Source organism: Alternaria novae-zelandiae, assembly GCF_023758075.1.
Source record: "Alternaria novae-zelandiae strain BMP 2774 chromosome Unknown scaffold_25, whole genome shotgun sequence".
NCBI classification, from domain to species: domain Eukaryota; kingdom Fungi; phylum Ascomycota; class Dothideomycetes; order Pleosporales; family Pleosporaceae; genus Alternaria; species Alternaria novae-zelandiae.
The window spans coordinates 284331-311901 of NW_026056985.1; the positions used below are offsets into that span (position 1 = coordinate 284331).

The window sequence follows — 27571 nt, forward strand, 5'->3', positions numbered from 1 at the left end:
AAAGTGCCGTCATGGCGAAATATATTAGCACCGTGTCGCCCATACAGCTGTTGGTTTATTCACACCTCAGTTGCTTGCCCCACCACAGCCCTGCGAAACATCAAGGACCCCACTAAACACCAATTCGCAACCGATCTACTGATTTGCGACCATGGCGGACAAGCTCGATATTGAAGGGCTCCTCAAGGAGTCCAAGGCTGAATATAAGCGCTTGGGAAAGAGCGGTCTCAAGGTCTCGGTACCCATCTTGGGTGCTATGAGCATTGGAAGTTCCAAATGGCAGCCCTGGGTCATCGAAGAGGAAGAGTCGCTACCGCTGCTGAAGGCTGCATACGATCGCGGTCTGACGACTTGGGACACCGGTAAGACTGATAGAGCAGCCACGACTTTGCAACACCTACTGACAGCTTACAAAGCCAACGTCTACTCCAATGGTGTCTCTGAGGAACTTGTCGGCAAGGCAATCAAGAAGTACAACCTACCTCGCGATAAGCTCGTGATTCTCACCAAATGCTTTGGCTACGTTGGCGAGGACCCCGGCCTGCGAACCATCCAGTACGGCAAAGAGCTGCCTCAGTTGAAAGACTATGTAAACCAAGGTGGTCTCTCACGGCAGGCCATCTTCAACGCTGTCAATGCGTCGCTCAAGCGTCTTGATATGGACTATATCGATCTCCTGCAGATCCACCGCTTCGACCCGAACACGCCTCTGGAGGAGACGATGGAAGCGCTGCATGATCTGGTCAAGAGTGGGAAAGTTCGATACATCGGTGCCAGCTCTATGTGGGCAGTGCAGTTTGCGCAAATGCAGTTCACTGCCGAAAAGAACGGCTGGACGAAGTTCATCAGCATGCAGAACCACTACAACCTACTTTACCGCGAGGAAGAGCGTGAGATGAACCGATTCTGCAATGACACTGGTGTTGGTCTGATCCCGGTATGCTTTCCTTTCAACTACAAAGTCAATCGTTTGCTAACAGCTTGACAGTGGGCACCTCTTTGCCGTGGCCATCTCGCTCGCCCTCCCTCTGCATTCGGCTCGACTACTCGCTCAGAAGGCGAACAGAAGGCCGGTAACCAAACCTCTGGTAACACTGAACTTGACAAGAAGATCATTGCTCGCGTTGAAGAGATCGCGAAGAAGCATGACTGGAAAATGAGCCACGTTGCCCTCGCATGGATCAACAAGCGTGTCGCAAGTCCAATCATCGGCTTCTCCAGCACAGACAGGATGGATGAAGCGCTTGCAGCGAGGGGCAAGGAGTTGACTGAGGAGGAGGAGAAGTACCTCGAGGAGTTATACGAGCCCGTTAGGATTGTTGGGCATTCATAGGCAAATCATACAATAACATCGATAATAGCGGTCGGAGCCAACAAGCGATATATCAATCAATGTTGCGGTGTCAAATGCGAAGTCATCATGCATCTATATTGCTTTTCCAAGTGAGTAATTACAAAGTCCATATGGATACCTAGGTACCTAGGCAGCCCAGATCATCTCGCGAAAGTGGACAGTCCAGTAGAACGCTGACATGCATCTCCGCGTGGACCTTGAGCCCTTGCAGTAATCAAGTGGATCTCTGATTCACTCGGACCGCATTAGGGCCCGGAGCTGAGATGATACGCGTCGATGCGCGCTTTGTCCAGCGCCGAGCGGCCAATGACGTCGGTCACGCGATCTATCTCACCACCGTGCCTGATGCTCCGGAGCAACAACATAACGGCAATAGATACTTGGGAAGGTCAAAGTGCGAATAACGAGGCTCAATTGCTAGCTTCCACCCTATCTTGAGCTCTTTCGGCCAACAATGTTGGATGGACACGCAGGCCTCCACCGTTGGTTTGCTCCTTCCCCGCATTCTGGGTGATGCTCCCCTTCCCCGCATTGGCCCGACCATTCACGTCTCACGCCGATTGGATTGGACCACAATGTGGTGATCGATCAAGTGACCATCTCCTGTGCCTGCCGGCGAGAGACTGAGCCCCTCATAAGCTGCGCCCTCCCTCGTTTCCTCTCCTTCCTCACAGCCTCCACTGTGCTTTCGTATCTCACATCACATCCACAGCTCCAGACAACCCTTCTACAGCTTCCCAAGCTCTTTCATCATCTACAACCCCTTCACTCTTCCAGTAGCTTGACTGCAACTGCATCCTACCACAATGGCCGCAGAGACAGAAAACACGCTCCAGAAGGTCGACTCTTTGACCGATCACCAAGATGGCGCCGCTAAGAAGGGCCACCGCAGAGTCAGCTCCATGGCTGCTGATGTCTACCGCATCGAGGATCTAGGTGAGTACCTCTTATGACGATAGCCCAAATGAGGGGTCGTGCGTGAGCAGCGGGCGGGGCTGACAGAACCTCAGAGAAGGAAGGCAAGAAGATCGAGATCGCACTCGAAACCCAGAAGCTGAACTGGTAAGTGATTCCCCTCATCGCATTGTTGCGAGCCATCCGAACATGATACAGACCAGCTCGTCGTCATCCGGATAGCTCCGGCAGCCCCGATATCTTGACCGTGCTAATGCAGTACTTCCAGGAAGCTCAACAAGTCGCCGAGCACCGTCGAAGACCCGTCAGTCTTGAAGATGCCACTCACCGAGCCCAAGCTCAAGTCCATCGCCCTACACTTCCCGCTAGGATTAGAAGTTACCGCACGGAACATGAAGGGTGTAACCATCAAGGACGCACTAGATGCCATCCACAAGCAGTTCAAGAAGCGCGTAAGTGTCCCTTGTCATTGGATCTTACCATCGAGCATCGTTGTCGCTGTTCCTATATACCGCGTACTTTGATCTTGGTGCCAAAGCATAGCTAACCCTCCTATAGGCAGACGACGAGTTCGAGAAGCCATACCTCATGGGCTTTGAGTGGGACCCAGAAGAGTGCTACACCCGCTTCATCGTTCACCAGTCGGCCGTTCCTACAGTAAAGAATGACTTCGGCTCAAGCAAGAAGAAGAAGAAGAACAAGGCCGAAGGCGAGGAGGGTTCCTAGATGAACGACTCGCCCCCTTCCCTGACGTCGACTTCTACACACAGCCTCAGTCATACTTCCGTGCTTCGGCGCTGGTATGTGCGGGGTACGGATAACTCGGGTGCTGGTCAATCTTCATATCGATATGGGAAGAGCGAGCGCATCTGCCGCGATGGCGTGTCTGGTATACTGTAGGCCTGCCTAGGTAGGCGGTTTACTGGTTGCGGGTATCGAGCGGTGGATGCGTCGTGGAACCGTTCGTGGGGTACTTGCTGAAGGGCAGTACCCGCTTATGTATGCTCTCGGGCACTCTTTGAGGTTGCTGGAAAGCACTTCATACAATGAGAAGACCTGGTTACATGTCATGTCCTCGAAGCTGTCTGTGATGTGGTTTGTAAAGGTTTGACGTTGACTTGGGCGGACCCACCCTACTGCGGGCAGCTCTCCACCACGCTGTAAGCGAAGGCACGCGGGCACGTTGCGGCTTCCGCGATCACAATTGACTGTCCTTCCGTACCGTCTATGAACGCGTCTCATGTATGCGACTCATTGGGTGTTCATTTATCGCATCTAGCAGTGTCACATGTGCGACACGATATATGCCTATGATGGCCGCTCAGCTGTCCTCAAATGGTGTAGCAAGTAGCCTTGCATTGGTAGCGCTGCAAGCGCTGGCGTTTCAGCACCCTTAGCATGAACCTTTGTCCTTCGACACCGTATTTTGAACATCAACTAATCAGTTTCGCTACCTCATCTAAACATATTTGTTTCTTTACACACGATTCCAGACGCCTACATACGCAGCCTACGCTCAAACGTTGTACGTGCAACATAGCCTAGCAGGAGGCCTACATACCGCCACAACAAACCAGCTCCCGGCACCCGCCTGTGTTTACTATCTGGAAACCGCGTCCATCAAATCATATATACATACCAATGCGATGTTCACAAACCTCCAGATAAGGCCTGCCAAGACCCGACGCCGGAAGCCTAGCTTGTCTATTCGGGCTGGCGTCTCAAAGCGCAGGGTTTCCACTGTTTCGGCATTGAGTGCGAGCATTGTTCCGTCCGTGAGCTTCATGGAAGGCCTGTTTGGCGATGAGTTTCCCGAGGCCTTCGGGAGCGGGGCCCAGAACAGGAAGACCATCACGGACTTGCCATCGGAACTTCTCGAAATCGTCTGCCAGCACATCTCAAAGCTCGACATCAAGCGACTGCGGCTCACGAGCAAGCATTTGGCGGCCAGCGTGTATCTGCGTATAGATCGCGTCTATGTCTCGCCTAATCGAGCTAATCTGGACTATCTGCATCAGATCATGGCTCACCCAACGTACAAAAACCGTGTGCTCGAGATTGTCTGGGATGATGCCTTGCTCAATGAGTATTCAACTTTGGATGATTTTCGCCAAGCTGTTCTCGCCGACGAAAGAGAGGTTACCAGGGCGATTGAAAGCCGACTCGAGGAGGCCATGGAGCTCTACGGCGACGAAAACCCCGAGCATCGATCATTATCGGTGGCAGACCTAATTGAGGATGGTCGGCTGACCGAGATCGCAAAGGGTATCCTCTTGCGATATGACGACCACTTCTCAAGAGATATTCTGGCTAGAAATGCCACAATGATGAGCATTGAAGACAGCTATGCGCTGTACCAGGAGTTGTATCGTCAAGAACAGGAACTTGTGGAACAGCAGATCGATGCAGCTGCATTACATGAAGCACTAGCCAGCTTTCCAAACGTAAAAAGGATCACTACAACGATCGATGTATGGCCTGCATGGAATGTATCGCCTCGATACAACACGCCCTATCATCGTTCACTGCCTATGGGCTTCCGCAAACCAACTATCTGGCCATGGCTACGACCTCCTCAAGAGGCAGAGCGTATATACGATCAGTGGTCCTCACGTGCCGCCAAGCCGAAGGATAATGGAGAACCGTTACCCAGAGGCTATGGCGTCGTAGTTGCTGCGATCCTCGCCATGCCAAATCCGCGGATAGAAGAGTTCATCGTTGAATCAGAACACCAAGCGAGACAGTACCACCACTGCTTTGTCGCTAAAGCTGCTTCACACAACTACCAGATCACGAGACAAATGTTTCAGAGAACACCTCTGAAACACGTCAAGTTGACAGTCACCCCTTCGAATGATTATCTGTACGACGAAGAGAGCTTGACCAATCTCCAGTCTTTATTAGCGGAATTGCGATACCTCGAGCATCTCGACCTGAGTCTCAACGATAAGAGATCAGCTCGAACTCTGCGCCGATTTCTGGAGTTTAATCCTATCCCAGAGGCGTTGAGACCGCAGTTGAGAACGCTTACCTTGCGGAACATCAAGCTATCCCCACAGGACTTGCTCGATCTCTTCACATCATCGGTTAACTTACAGCACGTCACTTTGTACCATTGTTTTCAGCGCATACCACCGCAGTATGGATTCCCTTGGCTTTTCCATAAGCTCAGGAAGCATTACCGCGATACGAAGGATGTCAGTAAACCGAGTTTTAGGGTCGCAGCACCCCTGTCCGGTCAGTACTCACAGGTTGTGAATGACGAGGTTGATGCCTTTTTGTACGACGAAGACGAGCCCGAGTGTCCGTTTTCGAAGATGCCTCCTCCGGACAAGAAACCTAACGAGATTAAACCACACATGGGATGGAAGGTCTGGGACAAGGATGAGAGTGTGAGGGAACGGATGGCTGAGGTGATTGAGAGAGAGGAGATGCAAGAGAGGGATGAGGAGATGTAGCAGTTTACCGGGCATCCGCCGCACGTCGAAAGTAGTTTCGAACCCCGAGTACTGAGGACTACAAGCAAACTTTGGAGGTTTTGGGTCCCTGTCAGTGTTGAGTATGCGCCTCGGGTGCGCCTCCCGGTATTCACGGCGTCCGTGCACAACACGCCTACGTCTCTAAAATACAGCTAAGGGCTCTACTCGGCTCTCTCTCTAGCTCGAACTCGTACTCAGCCTGCTTCAACTTCAAAACAAACATCTTGTCAACTCCGAGAATGATTTCCTCAAAGACTACGACTGCGGGTTTCCTCGATCTCCCTACAGAACTTCGCCTCCAGATCTACGCCTACATCATTACCTCAATTCCTGCAATGGCCTGGCCTACAGAAAACCCCTACTCCGAGTGTCCTCCCTATGTGAACCATATAAGGAAGGTCTTCGTCGCCCAACGCATACCTTCTTCGCACGAACTTCATAGCTACCGCGGCCTTATCCTCTCATGCATGACCGTCTATCACGAGTTTGAGCACGAGTGGCTAAAATTATATGCTCCATGGTTTAGGAAGGAATTCGATGTTCACAACTTTGTGCTCCCCACTATCAGCAAGATAGGCGACACGACCCATATCCGCATTGGCCTTCCACTTCCACCAGACGGCTGGCTCGACTCTCCGACTGACATTGAATACGTTGTCCGCAAGCTTGTCAACAACTTGCCTTCCTTCTGCCTCTACCCCATATCTTCGATTGCGTCTGATCACACACCGCTTACCCAAGAGCAAATTGCGCGGTTCAAGCTGGGCGCAAAAGGCAAGAAGAAGAGCTACTTTCTGCATGCGATGAGATTAGTGGCCCATGAGGTGACACGTCTGGGTACTGGCGTTAACACATTCAACTATCGCCCGATATTTGGGGAAGACTTTGAGAACATTGCAATGAACTGGGTCTGGAAAGAGGTGGTAGTTAGGCGCAAGGAGATGGTCGAGTGGAAGGGAGTATGGTGGCGCGATTTCGCTTTCAAACCTCATTCTTTCAAGCAATCGCCAGATGGGTCCCTCATTCCGTTTCACTACGGCCTGTCGGATTCTTCTTTGACAGATCAATTTGGGCTTTCGCTTACGCACGTAGGGTGGACGATGTTAGAAGCTTATATATATATTTCCCGGCTGCGGATCGACACGTACCTTGTATGAGAAATTGAATCCAGTCTTCAAATATGTATTCCGAAGATATACCGAACACCTACGATGCAACCTGTGACAAAAGCAACGGTATCTACCTTCAGAGCAGACATCAATGTTGGGAAAGATCACTAAGAACGGCTCGAGTGTAGGCGAAGGTACAACAGGATTCAAGGATATGTTTCAGAATATCTATCTGTGCACCGCCATGTAAATGTATCAGCGCCATAGTCCCCATCATTGCTTCTGACCTCTAGTTAAGCAGACCCTCTACAGGTTCCGGCCAACTGCCCAAGATCATGGCATTACCGGGCGTCTGTCCCGGCAGCGGACTAAGCAGCTTGACCTTCTTCTTCGCCTCGTCTACATCCGCAACATAGATATACCCCCTAATACTGCTGTCCCTGATCACGCTCTGCGGATCGTTGGGGCTCGCTGTTGTGATAGCCAGCAATTGGTTCTGGAGTGCCTCAGACGGTGTGACTTTTTCGAAGATCTGCCGCTCGACCGTCATGCCGTACTCGTCTACCCCACCGTTTCCTTCTCCCTCGACAACGCGGAAGATGTTGAGGTCGGCGGCGTCGGCCATCTGGCTGCTGGGAGCCAGTGTCTCGTCGCCTTTGCCGAAGAAGTACTCTTTGATTTGGGCGTGGCGGAGGGCCTTCATGTATTCTTCGCTTCGATCGACGCAGCCGCCGGACTTGTCAAGGCGGACTACGGACACGGTTTCGGAGGGGTCGCCGCCGGTGCGGGCTGAGAATTTGCGGGAGAGGTCAGAGTAGAGGCGTTCGGAGCCGAGGGTTATGACGACGTTGACTGTAATGGGCTGTCAGTATGATGATCTGATAGTGTGTACGTACATTTGATTGCCAATCCTCTCGGAAGATAGATATTGGAACTTGGGTGCATGAATGTACATGGGCGATGTTGGAGGGGAAATGCTGAAGAAGTATGCAAGACATCACACGCACCAGAGAACTCAGAAACAATATGTTCTATGTTGTCGTAGACGCCATTTCTCCCTTGGCTGATGGCGCCTGAGCTATCAATGATGAAGCCAGCCTGCTTGCTGAGCGTGTCCTCCTCCAATCTACTTGTGACAGCAAGTGCCATGCGCGTTACCAACGGCTTGAACACCCTGCCCTCCTCTGGATCCTTGAGACCGTAGTGGTATACCAGCGGCATCTTCACTGGAATGGGGCTGGGCCCTGAGATTGGACTGCTGCCCCAGCCTTCTTCAATGTCCACAATGGACGAGTATACAGCCGCTGAAAAAGAGCCTGGCACACTGAGCATACCCTGGCGCGGGTCGAGATTCACGACCATAGGCTGCCGGCTGGTCTTGACCGCGTAGGAGGTCAGAGTCTTGACGAGTGACGTTTTGCCTGAGTTCTCAGGTCCCACGACAAGTATTCTGGGTCCCATTTCGACGCTGCCACTGGCAATACTCCTGTCGCGCAGGTTCTCCAGCGCGAAGTGTAGGTTCGCACAACTCATCATGGGCGTCTCTTCCGCGATGTAGTCTGACTCAACCTCTCCGCCGATGTCGAGCTTGCAGCCATGCCATGTGAAGATAGCACCCTTTGTGCCCTGGAATGTGTAGACGGTAGACGGAGCCAGCTCGGTGCCGAAAAACTCTGCGGTGCCCGATTGCAGCTTCACCGTGAGTGTCCGCGAGAAGGCTACCTCGAAGCGGTATTCGGTGTTGGCAGCGAGGTCTTGGGTTCGTGTGGCTGTCGAGGTGGGGGCATTTTGCGCTTCGGTCGGCTGCGAGGACAGGTTGAGACCTGGTAGAGAGATCATGGTGGATATAGTGATGTGGGGAGACGCCGAAGCTGTTCAAGGACTGAATGCGCTGAAGTGTAGATATTCCTATGAGCTGGGTGAGGAGATCAGTCTGCACATTCGAATATGAGTGCGCAATACAATAGCGCTTGAGAAACCAAGGGGTAGTCACGTAGTCGTCCAAGTTGCAGTGACCAGGCGATGGGCGTGAAGAATAGAGACGCGATCAGTTGAGCAACTGGGAAGCGCGACGCAGCGAAGCTTGGGCCCTGCGGACTTAACACGAGCTTATTGGCGGAGCTGGTGGGGTGCCTTCCCCATGAAAGCTCCCTGGTCAGTCGGAAGCTCGTCAATCTATACCTCAATTGAAGCCCGTCATCTGTCCATTTCGCTTTTGATGATTCGGGTGCTTTGTCTTTCCTGTTTCACGTCATGTTCAACGTCTTCAGCTGAACGCCCTTTCCTCCGCGCCCCGTCCATCCTTGCTTTCCTCGATTACCGATAGCCATTGCGTAACTCAATCTGGCTGTTCTCGCGAAAGCTCCAAGTCCCCAAGGTGTCGCTTGGACCGTCTCGACCTAATATGAAGCAGTCATTGGCTTCGCTGTCCCTAGGGGCTCTTCTTACCGTCTCATCTGTGTCCGCTGGACTAAACAATGTTAAGGATCAAGAACCTATGCGCCCTCCCATCGATCCGCTTAAGTATCGAGCAGCCTGTCCAGACTACAAGAACTACGCGATGCGACCACAGTATGCCAATATATACAGCGAAAAGAGTTTGTACTAATTCGTCTGACAGTCCGCCGTATAGCACCGGCCCCATGGAGCTACCCTTCCAACGACCGTCCAAATATTGCCGAACCTTCGAATCGCCTCTAGTCGAAAAGGTCATCGATGACATGAACGAGAAGATGGTCGACAAGGACCTCGCTCGTCTCTTTGAAAACGCGTTCCCCAACACACTAGACACTACCGTGCGCTGGCATGTCGGTGATACTGTCAAGCATAAGACGTCAAAGCGAAGTTGGGATCCAGCAGCTTGGAAGGGAGCACAGAGTTTCATCGTTACGGGAGACATCAACGCTGAATGGCTACGCGACTCTACGAACCAGCTAGCACAATACCAGCTGCTAGCCAAGAAAGACAAGGAGATACACCAGCTCATTCTGGGAGCCATCAACACACAGGCAGAGTATGTCATCGGATCACCATACTGCAACGCCTTCCAACCGCCTCCACCGAGTGGCCTCAACCCAACCTTCCAAGGCGATGGCGATAAAGTACATCCAAACTACGAGGAGTCATTTGTCTTTGAATGCAAGTACGAACTCGACTCTCTCGCCCACTTTCTCTCCTTATCGAACCAATTTTACAACCATACCGACTCCACCGAGTTCATCAACGCTCGTTGGCTCCTCGCTCTCGATACACTTCTCGGCGTGCTCAAGGAGCAGTCAAAGCCTACCTTCAACGAGAAGACAGGCGCATACCAGGGCAACGAATACACATGGCAGCGCCAGACCAACATCGGCACCGAAACCCTTAGCCTAAGCGGTCTCGGCAACCCTCTCAATGGCGGCACAGGGCTCGTCCGCTCTGCCTTCCGCCCCAGCGACGATGCAACAATCCTCGGCTTCTTCATCCCCGCCAACGCCATGATGGCCGTCGAACTCCTCCGCACAGCCGCCATTCTCAAGAAAGCGGGCAAGAAACACATAGCCACTGAAGTGGAGACCTGGGGTGAGACAATCCAAGAGGGCATCTGGGAACACGGCGTAGTGACACACAAGAAATACGGCGAGGTCTTTGCATTCGAAGTCGATGGCTATGGGTCTTCCATCTTGATGGATGACGCTAACCTGCCCTCTTTACTCGCTTTACCTCTGCTCGGCTTCACGGATACAAACAATAATATTTACAAGAACACACGTAAGATGATCTTGGAGAAGAACGGTAATCCTTATTACCTCACCGGCTCCGACTTTGCGGGCATCGGCGGTCCCCACGTCGGCGTGCGAAACGCTTGGCCCATGGCTGTCCTCGTTCAAGCTATGAGTAGCGATGACGACGATGAGATTATGAAGTGTCTTGCTGCGGTCAAGAAAGTGAGTCCATTGGGACTCATACACGAGAGTGTGAATGTACAGTCTGGAAAGTCATATACGAGGAGTTGGTTCGCATGGGCAAATTCGGTCTTTGCGCAGACGGTGTTGGATTTGGCGCAAAGAAAGCCACATTTGCTGTTTGGTAAAGGTGCAGAGGCCTATACTGTTGGTTGAAGGTAGAAGTATAGATCGACTTAGGAACTGCCTAGCAGTTGAAATTCAATCGTGTGTATGCATCGAGTGTAGTGAGTAACGAGATGTATTGCTGCGATGTGCAAAGATTTCATTGTAGCCACTTATATCACAAGAGTTCCTTGCCATTGCCATCTAGTAATCCCCAGCCCCCCTCCCTATCTACGTCATAGATCCAATCAAGGTATCCAGCCCATACAAAACGCTTCAAACCTAATGGGTATAGTGTATCCAAAGAAACGAAAGCAACAAGAAAGAAGAGAAATACTAACTAGGCGATTAGAACAACGTACAAAACAAGGGTGATTAGTATGGGGTATTTGAGGTCGTGTTCTCGCCAGATAACAAAGAAAGAAAAAGCACACGCTTGTTTCAAAAGATCGCGAAGAGATCCAGGCCGTCGCAAATCGTCGAATTACAATGTCGTCGTCCAGGTAAGCAAAGTTCCAGCTCTTGTGTGTCTTATGTATACGCTCAGTTGGTGAAGCTCATTTGGCTTCTCAACTTTTCGGTCGTTCTCCGTCTTGAGACAGCGCGGTGTCCGTCAGTGGATTTTCCTGAGACCATGTTCGTCCAGTCTTCCCAGTCAGATGCCATCTCAGTGAGTACGTTACCCATGACCTGTGCACTGGCCATGAGTCCGTGTTGTTCGCCTTCCAGAATCCGGACTTCGCATTTGCGCATCAATTTGCCAAGCCATCGGACGTTGTCAACTGGTACACGCGAGTCTTTGGACCCGTGATGGATGACAACTGGCCTGTTGATGTCTTCGTAGCGGAACCCGATGGTCTGCTTGGTTTCGAGACAGACAATCAGATCAGTTGCGGGGTTTGCGTTTGCAGTCGCGCGGTCCCAGATAGCGAAAGTGAGGCGTTCGTCAAAAGCACGCTGGCGTTCGAGCTCAGCCATGCTGAGCATCTCTTGCACGCGTTGTGCTTCTTCGTTATTGGCATCTGGGTTCGTGAGGGTCAGCGTGCTTGCGTTCGGCAGCACTTGGTCCATCATCATCATCGAATGTCGGTGGGTGTCCTTCAAAGAGGGGCGAGTTGTCGACTGCTGTGGTGGCACCGGTGAGGGGGCCATGCTTTTCCGTCTGGTCTTGGGCGACGTCTTGGGTCCGGTACGCTGGAGGCTAGCACTTGTCGCGCTGAGGAAGGTTGAGTTCGCGACCTTGAGTAGAGATGGAGGTAGAGCGCGAAGGAAGCGCTGCGATCGAGGAAGTTGTTGCGTGGGTGGTGAGTCCTGGCTGATGCCAATGGGTGCCATCTGCGATGGTGGTATCCAAGGCGCGAGAAGGTGCACTCTGCCACGAATATGTTGTGGCATTCGTAGTGATGTTGCCAAAGCGTAGACAGCTCCTGCAGAATGGGCCAGCATGGAGAACTTGTTGATTTTCAAAGACTGACAGATCACAAGTACATCGTCTAGTAATTGTTAGCTCGTTTCTCCTGAGATGACGGGAAGTTCACATACCAGGCCAACTAAGAGGTGTCCCATTCGGATCAGCTTGGCTACCTCCGATACCAGGGCGATCGGGTGTGATCAAACGCAGCTTCAAAGTAGCTGCGAGCTGATCATAGAATGCCATGACGTATCTAGTCAGACCCATGCCCACGCAAACGAAGACAGCAAAGCCTTCAGGGTCACCGACTTCTGAGAAAGAAATGATTCTTCCTGTTTGCGGGTGTCGGATCTTCTGGGACAGCCGGGACGATTCTAGGTATTGGTGTACATCCAAATCGATAGAATCTAAACTTGCAGGTCGCTCCTCGATGATCGGATGGGGCGGGCTCTGCACTGCAGCTGCTCTGGTCTTCTCTTCTTTCCGATCGATTCTGTCATTATGCGCTTTCTCGGCCTTCGCTGGCAGATCGGGATGCGACCACCTCTTGCTGGTACTTGTACGTCTGCGCTGTAGCTGCATACTGTGCGACTCTAACGGAGGGGACACAACGTGCATGGAGCGATGTCGAGTAATAGGCTCTTCGCTGGCCGCACGAGAGGGTGGCGCCAGTCTGTTTGTCGAATCTTCGTTCACACTGGAGGAGTGTTTGTGCTTGGAAGACTTGCCTATGATGACGGAACTGGTCGCCGCTCGACGGCCGAGCGCAGATCGCCCGCCGACTGCCAAGAGTGAATTTGATCGCTGGGGTACGGAAGAGTCGCTGCTTGACTTGGTTGCTTTAGACATGATGCTTGCAGGCGCAGGCGATCTCGACTGCCGTGGATCTGCTAAGCTCGGCGTCGGTGCAGACTCGTCCAGACTTTGGAGCGCAAGCGTGTAATCGATCGGAAGTGGGGTAAGCTCATCGCCGTCGTTCAACGTCAGACTTCGGTGCCGCGAGTGGCGCAGGCTGCGTGGTTGCGATGGTACCGAGAGGTTATGGCGGTCACCTTCTGCTTTTTCGGCCGGTCTGTCCATCGGCCTTTCCGCTAGCTTCTCGGCAGCTAAGGCTGTTTCTTGTGATATTCCAAGCACTCGATGCGCCTTGGTCGAATTCTGCACTCTCCTTTCGTCCTCCGACAAGCTTGAAACTGTCGAGATGGGCGAGGACTCCGGACTGGGGATGGATGAAACGCGAGGCACCCTGGGTGTTGTCGCCCCTGCATGTACGTCCACAGGCATTTTTCCGGCTAATTTCTCTCTCCGCATTTTCTGATCTCTTAGTTCTCGGATCCTTTGAGCGACCTCATTCTCTTCCTGTTCTAGCTCGTCCAGGATCTTCATCTTCCTTTGTGCTTCCGGATCCATCTTCTCTTCCTCTTCGGGGACCGTGTCGGCTTTCTGAGACTTTGGACGGCTCTTGTCCCCGGATCGGCGCTTCTTGCTCTTGCGGGCCGGGCTGCCAGTGTGCCTCAGGGATGATCCGCGTTCGGGGATGAGTCCGCTGTCTGATGGACTTTCCAGATGAGGGGCATCGACCAGATTGAGACGCAGTCGTCGTGGACTGTTATTCCTGCTAGGATACCGCTGGGCAAATCGTGACGATTCGGGTACTGTCTCGTCGAATCGTGCGTCTTCTTTCGCGGAAGAGGGCTCTTCGCTGATCGTGTCTTCGTAGGGGAAGAGTTGGTGCGCGGCCTTCTTGGAGGGGTCGCCGGTCGGTGTGTCGTTCAGATTGTGTACGGTCACGCGCTTTCGTTCCGTCTCTTTTTGTCGTAGTCGCTCGCGCGAGCTCATGTACATCAGGCTCTTGTGGCCCTTGAAGCTCCTCTTGCTTTCTAACGACGACCTCGCACTTTCACCCGATACCTGGCGCGGCACGCCTGCTTCGACGCTGATGTTGCCAAAACTACTCGCCGACCGGTTCGAATGGGTCGATTGTAGGGAGCACGAGCTACCACCGCTGCGTCCGATATAACTACTAAGCGAATGCGCTTTGTTCGGTTTCTTGGGCGCGGTCAAAGGCGACTTGCCGGATGGGGGCTTGGACGTGCGGATGACGGGCGGTTCGCATGCGTCGTCGGGGTAGAGGTCGTTCTGGTCTCTTATCGGGTTGTGGAAGCTGCTGCGGTCCACCGACGCTCCATCATGCCCGGCGATCGAGTTCTTCTCCGAGTGGGTGCGCACGCTGGGCGCGGCGGAGGGCGCGAGGCCGTTGCCGTAGCCGACGAGGAGATTCTCAAAGTGGTTGTGCGCGGGGATGGATATGGCTGACAGCTGGTCGATCAGCGACGAAATGACCTGGGGCGAAGCGGCCGTGGTGCGTATGTAGTTGGGCGTGCGCTTGGTCGGGCGCGCATCCGATGTTTTGACAGACGATGGCAGAGAGTCGCGCCGCCGCGACTTCAAAGTCTGGGTCGCCGGGGCGGTAGTGGCTGCATCGGCGGCGGCGGGGGGAGAGCGAACGGGTTGCTGGTAATCCATCTGCGCCGCGTGCTGCACGAGAGAGGCCCGTAATCCAAATCGGTAGGCCCTCTATGTTAGGTGTCTGGAATGCTGCAGTCTTGATGATCAGTGCATGGTTGGCATGCAGAGTCCGCGAGTCCGGTAATCATGCGCGTCGCGACCTGGCCGTGGTAAAAGATTGGTAGAGAGAACTCCAAAACTGCACAACGTCTACAAAGTCCAGAAAGATACCAGAAGAACAAAACATTCGCCGAAGAGATGGGACGCCTGTGTTTAATTGCATCGGGCGGCGGGTGCCCGAGGCGAATTGACCCTCCTCAGGGATAGTGATGGTCGTCGCTGCCATGGCAGGGGCCACGGGCTAGTCTCAGTTGAGCGACCCCGAGAACTCTAACCCCTACTATAGCACATTTCTTATACCACATGAACCGCCTCTTGGGGTCGTCCCACGTTTACTTCTTGTACCCATTCATCTGCCTTCGTGGACCCTTTGCCTATCATCTATTCATTGCCGTTGCCATGCGCGGCTGTCTGCGCTTGAACTGCACGCCCGTTCAGCTGCCGGTCCTCATGCACAGTCCACATTACTCGTGCTTGCTCATGCAGGACGACTGATCAGCATTAGTTCTGGCACCGTTTCGACGCGTCTCAATTATGTTTCTGCTGCTCGTTTCTCCTTTTTCTACTCGCTTCATGCTCGTGCGTGGCCTCATGGCCTCATGTTCATGCTATGAACCATCGCATCCCGCGTCCGTCTTTGACATCCTGTGAGCTGGGACTCTCGGAGAATAACGCACACACCACACAATTTATCTAAGACCCGGGAGCAGCCGGATATCTGCCAGGTTACCCTTCGTCATCTGCGGACCAGGACGTTGAAGCCGAGCACCCTTGCTCAACGTACGTTTAAGAAGATTGCTGTGCCGCCATAGACAACACTCAGGCCGTTTCACGGAAGCGGTGCGCGATACCACACAAAGACGCAAATTGAAGACTGCATGGACGCAGTATCTATAGAAACTGCTGCTACACTTCGCTATCTGCTATGACCCAGCCAGTCTGATACAGTTGCGGCATTCGAGACCTACGCCCTCATCCGTCTGGCATACATTCTTCCACAGCCAGAACGCCAGATTGCTTTGCGCCAGCGAGTGAGGCCCGCGCCCTACCCAGCCCGCTGCAGTGGTTATAGCCCTGCGGGCACTTCTCTGGGCCTAATGGATGCTGCGCCGACTTCGCGACTCTGTACCCGCGAGGCTGCCCTCTTCTTTCTGGCCGACTTCCTCTTTTGCGCGATGATAACACAGACGATGCTGATAACTATAGCCGAGACTGATAACGTGGCTCCGATGATAACGAAGATGTAGGACCTGTCGCTCGCCATGTCTTCGGTAATGAGGGCACTCAGTGGTAATTTGATTTTGGAGGGATAATAAAGTGCAGCCATGACCCGCAAGAGGCACATGGCTTCTGATAAGTATGCAACTGGTGCATGCCGTTTGACGCTTACCATTTCGAACGGCACCGGGAGAGATACACGTTATGCTACCAGATAATTCCAACTGTTGGTTGTTCTGTTCGATGGTCGACTGCCCCAGACTACCACAAGCGCAATGCAAGTCCATCCGCATTTGTTGTCATGGAGACCAAGCAGGCACATCACGAATGTTGCGCGCTATGTGACCGCTGTATACATTCACGCCCTACTATCTGATCTATACGGATGTACGTCAGGATTGTTGTGCTCCAGGTGGTTTAGCACTCCTGGGTCGCGATAGGGCGCTGACGTACGCCAAGCCTGATCATGCCCAAGCAAGCGTGGCCAGGTGCACGTGGACCCGCCGGCAAGCTACAGCGGCCTTACCCTTTCGGCTTACAACACGGTCCTTCCAGAACTACGCATCTTTCCGTGCATAGTCTTCCTTGCACCGTCAGAGTTTGAAGGGTGTGCAAAAGAAAGCACCAGGCTTGAGCCAGCTCCTGTCTCGTGCTGTCCGCATGCGCCACTACACGACCGACAAACCACGCCGTGACCGCTTGACAAGTCTTGCCTTATCACACTCGTTGACAGCTTCTATCCCAGTCACTAATCGCGCATAATGGAGAAATCGAAGTCGAGACTAAGTTCCCCCGAACGATCCAGCTCCGTCGCGTCCAGGCCTACAGCATCGCGCACTAGCAGTCAGGAGCAGCTGGATGATATCGAGAAGGCGTCGACTGCAGTCGGTAGCCCGCAGACCTCTCCGCTTGAGTTCAAACCCGAAGCCGATCTCGACAAATTACCTGGTCATGGAAAGCCACGAAGAGAGTCGGAGTCCACCAAATTTGGCGGTGAAGAAGAAAATCCCAACGTCAATGTCTCGTTCCACAGACCTTCCACTCCGTCCACAGTCCATAAAGTCAAGGGTTCGACCTACCAGAATGTCGGAGAGAGCGGTATTAAGAGAATGCACAAATTCTCGCTCTACGAAACCAGTACCCGCTTCTATCTCATTGGTGCCGACATTACCGACAGGCAGTTTCGCGTGCTGAAGATCGACCGGACCGCTGCACCTGGACATTTGAACATCTTTGAAGACGATATAGTGTATAATCGGCGAGAAATGCATCAGTTGCTCGATACGATAGCTGACGGCAACAAGGCTACAGGAGGGATGAAGTTGAAATGCAGCACATGGGGCCTGTTGGGCTTCATCCGGTTCACGGAGGCGTACTACATGTTACTGATATCCAAAAGATCGCAAGTAGCCATGTTAGGCGGTCACTACATTTATCAGGTCGATGGCACGGACATGGTGCCATTGACGACTGGATCAACATCAAGGTACCAGAAAGACCGCAATCCGGAAGAAGCGAGATTCTTGTCCATCCTCAACAACATGGACCTCACACGATCTTTCTATTTTAGCTATTCTTACAACGTGACGAGGAGCCTGCAGCAGAACATCATTCATCAACGGACTGCGCTTAGTGAAGGCATTTCCAACCCTGAACGCGATTTTCAAAATATGTTTGTCTGGAACCATCATCTCCTGAACCCTGCGCGAGACGCACTGAAGAACGTCTACGACTGGTGTCACCCAGTCATACATGGATACGTTGACCAATCTTCGCTGGATGTCTTTGGCCGACGAGTATACCTTACCATCATTGCCCGACGATCAAGGCATTTTGCCGGTGCTCGTTTCCTCAAGCGTGGAACGAACGATCTTGGATATGTCGCCAATGACGTCGAGACAGAGCAAATTGTGTCCGAGCAGACTACGACTTCCTTCCATGCTCCTGGACCACGCCTCTATGCGAATCCCTCTTACACATCTTACGTCCAGCACCGCGGTAGCATACCGTTATACTGGACGCAAGACAACACAGGTGTGACACCAAAGCCAGATATCGATTTGAACCTCGTGGATCCCTTCTACAGCGCAGCAGGACTGCATTTCGACAACTTGTTTGAGCGCTACGGTGCGCCGATCTACGTTCTCAACCTTATCAAAGCGCGTGAACGAACTCCGAGAGAGTCGAAACTGCTCTACGAATACAAGCACGCTATCGACTACCTCAATCAGTCGCTACCAACTGACAAGAGGATCATATATGAGGCTTTCGACATGTCAAGAGCAGCCAAAACCAGAGGACAGGATGTCATTGGCACGTTGGAGAACCTTGCTGAAAAGGTCTTGCGGAAGACAGGTTTCTTCCGCAACGGCGACAATGAGTATGATGCTCCTCAAGTGCAGAATGGAGTGGCGCGAACGAATTGCATCGACTGCCTAGACAGAACAAACGCTGCTCAGTTCGTCATTGGGAAACGAGCACTAGGTCGACAATTGCAAGCGCTTGGTGTCATATCCGGCAATACTGTCGAGTACGATTCGGACTGCGTCGAGCTGTTTACGCAGATGTTCCATGGTCATGGTGACACTATCGCCATCCAGTATGGTGGCTCGCATCTCGTCAACACGATGGCTACCTACCGGAAGATCAACCAGTGGCAAAGTAGTTCCCGCGATATGGTTGAGAGCTTCAAGCGCTATTACCACAACTCCTTCCTCGACTCACAGCGCCAAGAAGCATATAATCTGTTTCTGGGTAATTACGTCTACCGCCAAGGCCAGCCGATGCTATGGGATCTTTCCACAGATTACTTTCTTCACCACCAAAACCCACAAAACTTTCTCGAGCGCACAAGACGAGACTATATCCAGTGGTACACACATTCGAATCTTCAACAGCGCACACTACCACCTTCAATTATGCCAGCTCTGCCAACTGAGGAATCAGCATTCGACTTTATCAGCTTCCGTGATGATTACTGGCTTGAATACTACCGACCGTTGGCTATCTCGTCATATCTCAAGATCTTCGCTTTCCGTTTAGCCAAGCCGCGGCCAGGTCTTAGGGATGGAACGTATCCATCTCGTAAGGAGAACATGTCTCCGTTCGTCCCTCGCACGAAGCAACAGGATCACGACGCACAAGGAAGGGACGGCAAGAAGGCTCCTCGGAAAGGTGTGACCATCATTGACCCTTCGAGCGAGACTGAGTCCAAGCCCGATCATACCCCAGGCAACCGGAGGAGGGATCTGCACCTGAGCGCTACCTACGCAGAATCATCAGTCCGACATTCCATCCTTCGCGAATCGCACTTCGAAACCCACCCACCAGCACCACCGCCGTCGGCATACCAATCGTTGGCCAATTCCATGTCCACGTCAACTGGGCTCTCATCCACGCTCAAACCCGGTTTCAAGCCCGCCAACAAAGCGCTCGTTCACCAGTGGACATTAACCCAATTTTACGAGAACAGCATGAACCCGTCGGTATCCTACAGCGAAGAGGAAGAATACGCCCGCTACATCGAACACCCACTCAACCTGCCTCTGGTAGTCAGTAGCGAGATGCCCACCGCCGATGATCCCAGCGCAATGGAATTCTACGACTACCTTTCCATGATAGAAGGCAGTATTCCAGCGCCCAAGAACTTCGATGAAGATGGCGTTCAAATCACCCTCTCTGATCTACCTCGTCTGGACACCGAACTCGCAAACCAGTCCTTCGCCCGCCCCATGACCTCACAATCTGTCAGCACGCCGTTCTCACACGCGCCCTCCTACTCGTACCCGCACACGTACAATCTGCACCCGCACGTCTACGCGGATGTTCAGGAGCCGCCTCCACAGCCACAGTCCACTGGGAGCAAGTTCCAAACGCCGGAGGAAGACATCGAAGAGTTTGAAGAGTTTCTGCGCGTCAAGGAGAACCCGTTGGATGTCGAGGAGGAGGATACGGCGAAGAAGAGGTACAAGGCTTACCGGCAGTGGTTGAGAGGTAAGAGCTTCTTCAAACAGAGTAAGGTTGATCCTGAGTGGCAGGCACAGTTACCTGTGCGGTAGATGGGAAGGTTGTTCAGGTTGGCATGGGGTTGGTTTTTGATTACTTGGAATGCATTTGAAGCCCATTGGGCTATGTTCTGTCTGATCTGCATGACTCTGCTCTTTTACTCTTACACTATCTCGTCTGTCATGCCTGCAAGTACCCCGGCGCCAACGATTCCTCCGTCTTTGGCCTCCTTGAGTGTGACTTGCTTGTTCTTGTTTGATGATGAACCTTCCTCGACAAGGACGTCTATCCATTGCTGGCATGTCTGCAGCCACTTTGGGTACTGTGATATAGTTCCTCCAGCGTACGCTATGACGAGTTCCTCGATTTCGCGTTTGCCCTTTGCGCTTGCGCCGTTGCTTGGGGATTGCTGCTTGTCTAGCGCGACGTCACCCACGCAGCCCAACAGTCCAACACACGCGGCAGCGATGAGAGCGGAAGAACGCTGTTGCACAGCCTCGGCGATATCTCGTATCAGTTCCACCTTATCGACAGTCCAAAAGAAATCATCCGGGTTTGCGTCTGGGTATTTGCTTTCGAGCTCTCCTTGTACGATACGGCCGCCCTTTCGTGCGACGACTTCTGACAGGAATCGTGTCGGCAGAGCGTTCTTGAGCATCAGCGATGACGGTATTTGTACGCCTTCCTCTTTTGACACGACGTCGACGAACACCAAGCGTACAATCTCACCGAGATACCGCCCGGAGGTCATGTACTCGAACGGTTGGAAACCCGGTGCGTCGCTGTTGGCGTCGAGTGTCATGTCCCATGGTGTCTTGATGTTCAGGTCAACTAGCGGTTTGTCGGTGCCGCGGATCGTCCACTCTGTGTTGATGACCACAGTTTCGGTAGCATCAGGATTTGGAAGTGCACTCCTCTTGTCGGGGTGCAAATTCTCCGGCTTCATAGGTACGGTCGCGTTGGTGCCGGTACCAACAATGAGACCCATGGCTACGCGGCTGTTGGGGGCTGCTTTGGCTGCGTACGCAAGAGATGCGAAGGTCGCCACTGTGTCATTAGTAATAGCTGCTACTCTGATCCTGGGCAGTTGTGACTTGGAATGATTGAGCTGATTCGATGAACCATCTGTACTGCAGTAACGCGCGTAGCCAGCCAAAAGCATCTTTCCTAGATTGAGATCCGATGTGATGGCGAACCCTTTGCCCATCGGCAGTAGCGTCGCTTCTGAGAGACGCGTTTGTCTGGATGACCTGTTAGTGAGATGTCGCGGTTCATTTAGGAGCCCACTTACGCCATTGGGAAGCTGAAAGTGATACCGAGCAGAATCTCATCACCTAGAGGAGACGTGACGTCTTCCGTGGTCTCCTGCTCCTTGAGAGCGTCCTTGACAACCTCAGCGATGCAGTCACCAATCCAGGCAAACAGGTCCTCGGCTTGATCCATCTTCAAGTGATCCTCAATCGGCCAATTCTTGTCATGACTCCTCTTGATCTGTGAAAACACGTTCTCTCCAACGGTGCTACTACGTGTTCGCTCATCTTCTGGGCCGCCATCTGGCTCTCCGATTAGCTCAACGAAGCCGACTCTTAGATTTGTGCCACCGACATCTATGCTCAAAAATTTGCCCTTCTCTTTGCCTGTGGGGAGCGCCGTAACTGGTGTGACTAGGAAGTGCTCAGTGGAGGATTTGGCGAGGTGAGTGTAGGTAGCCGAGAATTGAAGCGCCAGATCAAGCAAAGTGCTCGTATTGATAAAGCCGGTCAAAGCTTGAATCGCAGCCGGCGCAACGTCCTGGTGATCATCCGACGCCATGTTTCGGGTCGGTACCTGGGTCAGGAACGGGTCTTGGGTGACGATGCAGGGCTGCTGTCACATGTATTATGAAGGCGAATCGGGGATTGGGTGCAGCCTTGCCGGTGGCAGAAGAAGACGATATGTCTAAAGGTGGGGTATTAGAATGTTAGAAAGAGTCATTCCATCATGAGCGAAAGAAGCCAAAGGAAAACGAGAGGCGTAAGATTGCAAGCGTTACGCGCGCAGCAGATCAGTCGTTCATGAGGTAGGATCCGTGTAGCCCCTCCGAAGCTCGGTGTTACATTCGTGTAGAACGCCACACGGCTACAGCATGACGGCTAATTGTTACGCCGTGCTCTGCTGCCTCCTCGGCTCTTTCCACGTGTTGGGAGCGAGGAGGCAGATTGTAGGTAAGGCGTCACGTCATTGAAGAACGCGTCTTGACAACTTCCTCGACGCTCATGAGATATAGAGTTTAGATTGTTTTGTTTTTGCCTGAGCCCTAGATCCGCCACTCACAGCCTTGACACGTTAGTCGACACGCTATCAGCAGTAACCCGAACGCCTATCAGTCCATCTCTTGCCGCATTCGACTTCGTCCATCCCATTACAAGCGCATCGTGTCCAGCAAGCCAGTCCAGACCACCAACCACCTATCACGAAATTCCCCAATACGAGACGCTACATAAGAGCCGCAGACCGCACCGACGCCATCCCGCGCAATGGAAGCAAAGGCGCCCCTCCTCCCCAACTCGCACGTCGATGCAACCGCGCCGCCGCCCGACGAGACCATGGTATCGCGCAAGACGAGGAAGACACGGCTGCAGATGGCGGCCGTCGTGCTGGTGTTCAGTCTGTTCTTGCTGGCGCGCCAGTTCACCTGTATGGACTTACATGATGAAGCTGATACCAAAGTGCCAGTAGACGTGCACATCATGTCCAAATGCCCGGATGCGCGCGACTGCCTGAAGAAGCTCGTCCTGCCTGCCATGGCAAATGTGTCAGACAAGGTCGACTTCCGGTTGAGCATGATTGGAAGGTACGACGCATTACCCACGCGGAAGGTGCAGACCACGTAGCTGACAGATACGCAGCCTAACAGCAGACGACGGCGTCGAATGCAAACACGGCCAAACCGAATGCCTGGGCGACATCGTCATGCTCTGCGCCGCATCCGAGTACCCCGATCCCAAACTCTACCTTGGCTTCACGAACTGCCTCACCACCGATTACGCCGAGATACCCGCTCGATCCCTCATCGAAGACTGTGCGCTAGAACATGGCCTAGACTTTGGCGTGCTGAATGATTGCATGAGCAAAGAGAACGGCGCCTATGGCATGGGCCTGCTGAGGGACAGCGTACAGCATAGTAGCGATGTAGGCGTCACAACGAGTTGTACGGTCAGACTGGACAACAAGGTGCGGTGCGTGACCGATGGTGGCAAGTTCAAGGACTGCGAGGGTGGAGATAAGCCTGAGGATCTCATTCGGGATATTGAGAGACTATACGACGAGGCGCAGGGCTGGACATATTCTTGAACATATGATTTGGGCATTTCGGGCACATGGTTCTGGCGTTTGGTTTGAGCGGCTCCTACACGCATCGTAGATTGATAGATATACCCAACACACCCCATTTTTCCTGTCACAATACACCACTCGTCAATGTGAACATCTTCAAAGTCTTGATTTCATAATTTCAATACGCCTCCCATGCGCGGAAGACCTAGTCAGTGCAGATGATAAACTCCAATGCTAAACATGCACAAAATGCCTCCCACTTTCCCACTCTACTCTATTGGAACTCGCCGAACTCGCCATCGTCAAAGCCCAGATCCTCCGCTGTCTGTCTCGGCGGCGTAAAGTTCGCAGCGTCAAAGTTCTGCCTACTTCTCCTCCGCTCCTCCTTGACGCTCTTCGCGCTGGGCGGCGGAGGTAGGAACCCAGGTCCTCCACCCCCACTTCCCGGCGGCGGCTTTATGCTGAACAGCGCATCTTGCTCGCTTTTGCGGTCGCCCTCGTCGTTCTTCTCACCGCCCTCGTGTGATCTCGACCGCCTTCCCTTCAAGCCACCCAGATTTATCGATATTGTCTCGCCGGCCTTGAGACTGAAGTCGCGTTTCGGTTCCTCGGCGACGGGTGTTTGTGCGGATTTGGAGTTGCGCGATGATGACGACGCTGCGGGGTTTTGCTCAAAGCCCAGTACGCGACGGGCGTCTTGCAGCGCAATGCTGAAATCAAAGGCTTCGCTGCGTTCCTCGAAACCCATGCCCAGTATTGCTTTTCTCCCCTCGCCTACGACGGTGATGGCGAAGAAGCGGCTGCTGTCCAATGCCTGTTCTACTGTTCTCTCACTCGTGTAGGGCGCTGCGGCAAACAGATCTCCCGTCTTGGGGTCCTCTAGCAGGAGTGTAGTTGTAACCTTCTCCTCTGCATCCTCGTTGCTTTGTTGCTCCTCATTGGACGGTATTGAGGTCTCGACGACGCGTAATCGGGCGGTAAAGATCTGGAGCTTGTTGTTGTCGGCTGTCCAGGTCGACGCCTGGTAGCCTTTGGTAGAGGTTGCGGGCGGGATCTGGTAGATGTGGACTTTGGGCGCGAGGTAGAGGATGCGTTGAATGGCGGTTGAAGGGAGGGGCTCGCCGGTTAGAGGATCGACGTTCATGATTGATGGACTATTGGGCTCTGCGGGGCCTTTGTGTTGTCTAGTTATGCTGTCTGGTAGGTGCGTAATGCTTTGCGACAGTGGTTGTGCTTTGGGCGTCCCCTGGATCTAGAAAGTTGGGGGAGCTATAATCTTAGCGGGGTAAGACTTCCTTGAACTCTGCAAATCCCACGACGCTGGATCCTAAATGCCAATAACGTTCGAGGGCGCTCCGATTCAGGGTGGCTGTAATCTCAAACAGCGTTTGAAACGGACGTGGTCGGAGGGATTGGAGGACATGATTGCCCTCGATTCTTCTCCAGTCGGTGATGCGTTGGCACTGCAGGGTCTCCGCGCTTTGGATGGAGAGACCCCGCCCATTCATATTCGTTGCGGGACATATGCAGCCCAGGTAAGGTGACCGCTTAGCGCTGCGGAACATGCGTTAGATCGCCTTAGTTTCCTCCATCTTTTGGAATGTGACGATACGCGATGCTTGTGCGGTCTGTAGCAGGCTTAGGTATATCCGTCGTCACGCGCTCGGTTCAGAGTAAGGCGACGAATCATCTCAATAGAAGTCTATTTTATTGTCATGAGATACGCATGGTTGGTCTATTTTTGAGGTCAACAGCAAATCGACTCTAGCCCGCCGTCCAAAATTATCGTGTACGAGTCAAGTATATACAGGAAGGAAATGAGAGTCAAAAGCCGCGTCTAGATGTAGGTGTAGCAGAAAGGTCCACCCATGGTGCTCATCGCATCAGCAACAGTAATGTTTCCGGGGTAGGCGTGTCCGAGAGTCATAGTGTCGGTGAGCTTGGTCGCAGGAGCGGTGGGGTCACCGAGGGCGATGGTTCCGTAGATGGCGTTAGTCCTTTCCGCGGGGTTTACGTTCTGCCATGACCACCACACACGGTCGATCTGGGCGTGATGGAAGTAGAAGTAAGGGTCACCTATTCATTGTTAGCCCAGAATACTCGTAAAATAGAGTACGGAAAACATACCAGGAGAGGTGAAGAAGTCAGAACCGGGGTCTCCACCCACGGTGAAGTGACCAGCAGTGTGCACACCCATGAAGTTGTTGGAAAACGCGTTCTCACCACCTTGCATGTCGTACCAGAAGGTCTTCATGTCAGGGCTGTTCAGCAGTTTGACAACCATCTCATCGTTGGTCCATTGGCTGGAGGACCAAGAAGAGATGTCACGCTTCAGGCAGCGGGGGTTGTATCCGAGACCGACATTCCAAGGAGTGGAGGAGTTAACAGTGATTGGGTTCTCAGGCGTGCAGAGTGCGTCGGTGAAGAGGGGACCAAGGTTGACAGACCAATCCTTGAATGGACCAGACGTCACGCAACCTCCGCCAGTGCCCTTGGGAATCTTGATCAGAGGCTCCAGATTGGTCGGGATACCGTAGAACGTCTGGTTGCTGCAGCCTGCATCACCATTACCGCCCATCGAGGTATCGGAGCCGTCTAGGACAGGGCTCTTCATTGGGTCGTCAGCCCATCGAGGCCAGTTGTAGTATGGCTGGTAGCCGTTGTAACCACACTCGTCACGGAGAGTTTTCTCGTAGGCATAGGTGAAGTAGCGGTGCCATGGAAGGAAGTTGCCAGTGTTGTGAATGGCAAATGTTTGCTTGATGTGGGTAGCAAGAAAGTCATCATATCGGTTCCGGCAACCTGGGCACTCAGACTCGGGTGTCTTAGGGGGTAGCTTGGAGATACACTGAACAGCGTTGATGTAATCTTTCTTCTCCGATTCAGTAAAAGTTACCCTGGTGATGTTAGCTTACAATAGATGCATGAAATACAACAGACTTACCATTCCTTGCGAACAATGATGTTCGTAGGGTTGCACTTTTTGAACTGGTCAGGCTTCTGTGTAGCCTGGAAGATCTGTTGGTTGATGGCAGCAATACCCGCATACACATCAGCCTGCAGGATCTTTGGTCCGGGGAGATTTGGCGAGACATTCTGTCTCTTGTCGAATGTGACAGCGGGAGCAGCCTCTTCCAATGGTGGAATGGCACTCGCTAGTGCTGTAGGCGCAAGCCAGAGGAGTGCAGCAGTGCGCATGACGGCGTTTCGAACCGGTTAAAAATGGGTGATCGACTACACAGAGGGGCTTGAAGGATGAAGACGATGGAAGAACTGAAACGGTCGAAGACGTTGAATAAGGTTCCGGGTGAGCGGCCGCCTGAGCTAGCTCCTACTGTATTAATATTAGGAGATGGGGGAGGCGTAGTCGAAGTGTGGCGATGCCCTGGCTAAAGTTTGGAGGCCGCATGCGTGTTCAAATACTCGCAGGAGGTACCTTACTACTCGCCCCATCTAGTCTAATAACAGTCCAACATAACTGTGCCGTAGCAGATCGTGCTGTCTACAGACCCATCAACTCGGTTTGTTGATTCCGGGTAGCCATTGAGTCAGTTGGGTGGCCCTTGGGCTTATGCCATAATGAAGTTTTATTCGCCCGGTATCCGGCAAGCGTTTGAAAGGGTTGGACAACCTCCTTTGTGCACGATCTATTACCAAATAGGCATCTGGAAAATGCCGAGGTCGCCTCGAAGGATCCGATGAGGCGTTTCCTAAACTCCGCTACACGTGGGTTCGCATGAGTCTCGCCCCTAAATGTGAGTGGAAAGAAGATGTACGACCGGAATTGACACCTGTAACTGAATGCAAGATGCGTTAGCGGCTCAATTTGATTGGATGCTGGATTATCGGGGTTCTCGGTTACGGGTTTATGAAGGTAGTCGAAGGATGCTGTAGGCGGCCTGGTATAAGCGGCTGAACGAGGAGCATCTCGAGCCGTGTGGGCCGGCAAATTCATCAAAGATGGCTGTAGCTTTCCACAGAGGGAAGCGCACCGGCACGCAGGCAAGTCCCGACAAGAGTGCCGACTGGATGTATCGACATCGTGTTGCTTTCCTTGAAGGGTTTTGCTTCTCGATCCGATGAAGGTG

The 27571-nt window shown here is 52.9% G+C and overlaps 11 protein-coding genes across 11 annotated transcripts; 6 read left to right on the forward strand and 5 right to left on the reverse strand.

The window, feature by feature from the left end:
- Window positions 1-151: 151 nt before the first annotated feature.
- J4E88_009641 (uncharacterized protein) lies at window positions 152-1333 on the forward strand (the record flags this gene model as incomplete). Its single annotated transcript, XM_049403240.1, has 3 exons — window positions 152-362; window positions 417-937; window positions 989-1333. The coding sequence occupies 3 exons, from the start codon at window positions 152-154 to the stop codon at window positions 1331-1333; spliced, it is 1077 nt and encodes a 358-aa protein (XP_049251014.1).
- Window positions 1334-2160: 827 nt separating this feature from the next.
- On the forward strand, window positions 2161-2995 carry J4E88_009642 (uncharacterized protein; the record flags this gene model as incomplete). Its single annotated transcript, XM_049403241.1, has 4 exons — window positions 2161-2290; window positions 2365-2416; window positions 2538-2721; window positions 2828-2995. 4 exons carry the CDS (start codon window positions 2161-2163, stop codon window positions 2993-2995), a joined length of 534 nt encoding a protein of 177 aa, XP_049251015.1.
- Window positions 2996-3915: 920 nt separating this feature from the next.
- Window positions 3916-5727, forward strand: J4E88_009643 (uncharacterized protein; the record flags this gene model as incomplete). The annotated part of the gene is made up of 1 exon (XM_049403242.1): window positions 3916-5727. One exon carries the CDS (start codon window positions 3916-3918, stop codon window positions 5725-5727), a length of 1812 nt encoding a protein of 603 aa, XP_049251016.1.
- A 1419-nt stretch (window positions 5728-7146) lies between these two features.
- CLP1 (Cleavage polyadenylation factor subunit clp1) lies at window positions 7147-8696 on the reverse strand (the record flags this gene model as incomplete). The annotated part of the gene is made up of 2 exons (XM_049403243.1): window positions 7147-7709; window positions 7865-8696. The coding sequence occupies 2 exons, from the start codon at window positions 8694-8696 to the stop codon at window positions 7147-7149; spliced, it is 1395 nt and encodes a 464-aa protein (XP_049251017.1).
- A 565-nt stretch (window positions 8697-9261) lies between these two features.
- J4E88_009645 (uncharacterized protein) lies at window positions 9262-10957 on the forward strand (the record flags this gene model as incomplete). Its single annotated transcript, XM_049403244.1, has 2 exons — window positions 9262-9428; window positions 9478-10957. 2 exons carry the CDS (start codon window positions 9262-9264, stop codon window positions 10955-10957), a joined length of 1647 nt encoding a protein of 548 aa, XP_049251018.1.
- A 492-nt stretch (window positions 10958-11449) lies between these two features.
- Window positions 11450-14843, reverse strand: J4E88_009646 (uncharacterized protein; the record flags this gene model as incomplete). Its single annotated transcript, XM_049403245.1, has 2 exons — window positions 11450-12399; window positions 12449-14843. The coding sequence occupies 2 exons, from the start codon at window positions 14841-14843 to the stop codon at window positions 11450-11452; spliced, it is 3345 nt and encodes a 1114-aa protein (XP_049251019.1).
- Window positions 14844-16924: 2081 nt separating this feature from the next.
- J4E88_009647 (uncharacterized protein) lies at window positions 16925-20221 on the forward strand (the record flags this gene model as incomplete). The annotated part of the gene is made up of 1 exon (XM_049403246.1): window positions 16925-20221. One exon carries the CDS (start codon window positions 16925-16927, stop codon window positions 20219-20221), a length of 3297 nt encoding a protein of 1098 aa, XP_049251020.1.
- A 110-nt stretch (window positions 20222-20331) lies between these two features.
- On the reverse strand, window positions 20332-21980 carry J4E88_009648 (uncharacterized protein; the record flags this gene model as incomplete). The annotated part of the gene is made up of 2 exons (XM_049403247.1): window positions 20332-21409; window positions 21460-21980. The coding sequence occupies 2 exons, from the start codon at window positions 21978-21980 to the stop codon at window positions 20332-20334; spliced, it is 1599 nt and encodes a 532-aa protein (XP_049251021.1).
- A 704-nt stretch (window positions 21981-22684) lies between these two features.
- Window positions 22685-23501, forward strand: J4E88_009649 (uncharacterized protein; the record flags this gene model as incomplete). The annotated part of the gene is made up of 2 exons (XM_049403248.1): window positions 22685-23001; window positions 23057-23501. The coding sequence occupies 2 exons, from the start codon at window positions 22685-22687 to the stop codon at window positions 23499-23501; spliced, it is 762 nt and encodes a 253-aa protein (XP_049251022.1).
- A 256-nt stretch (window positions 23502-23757) lies between these two features.
- Window positions 23758-24627, reverse strand: J4E88_009650 (uncharacterized protein; the record flags this gene model as incomplete). Its single annotated transcript, XM_049403249.1, has 1 exon — window positions 23758-24627. The coding sequence occupies one exon, from the start codon at window positions 24625-24627 to the stop codon at window positions 23758-23760; it is 870 nt and encodes a 289-aa protein (XP_049251023.1).
- Window positions 24628-25320: 693 nt separating this feature from the next.
- Window positions 25321-26681, reverse strand: J4E88_009651 (uncharacterized protein; the record flags this gene model as incomplete). The annotated part of the gene is made up of 3 exons (XM_049403250.1): window positions 25321-25559; window positions 25611-26380; window positions 26428-26681. 3 exons carry the CDS (start codon window positions 26679-26681, stop codon window positions 25321-25323), a joined length of 1263 nt encoding a protein of 420 aa, XP_049251024.1.
- Between the last annotated feature and the right edge of the window lie 890 nt (window positions 26682-27571).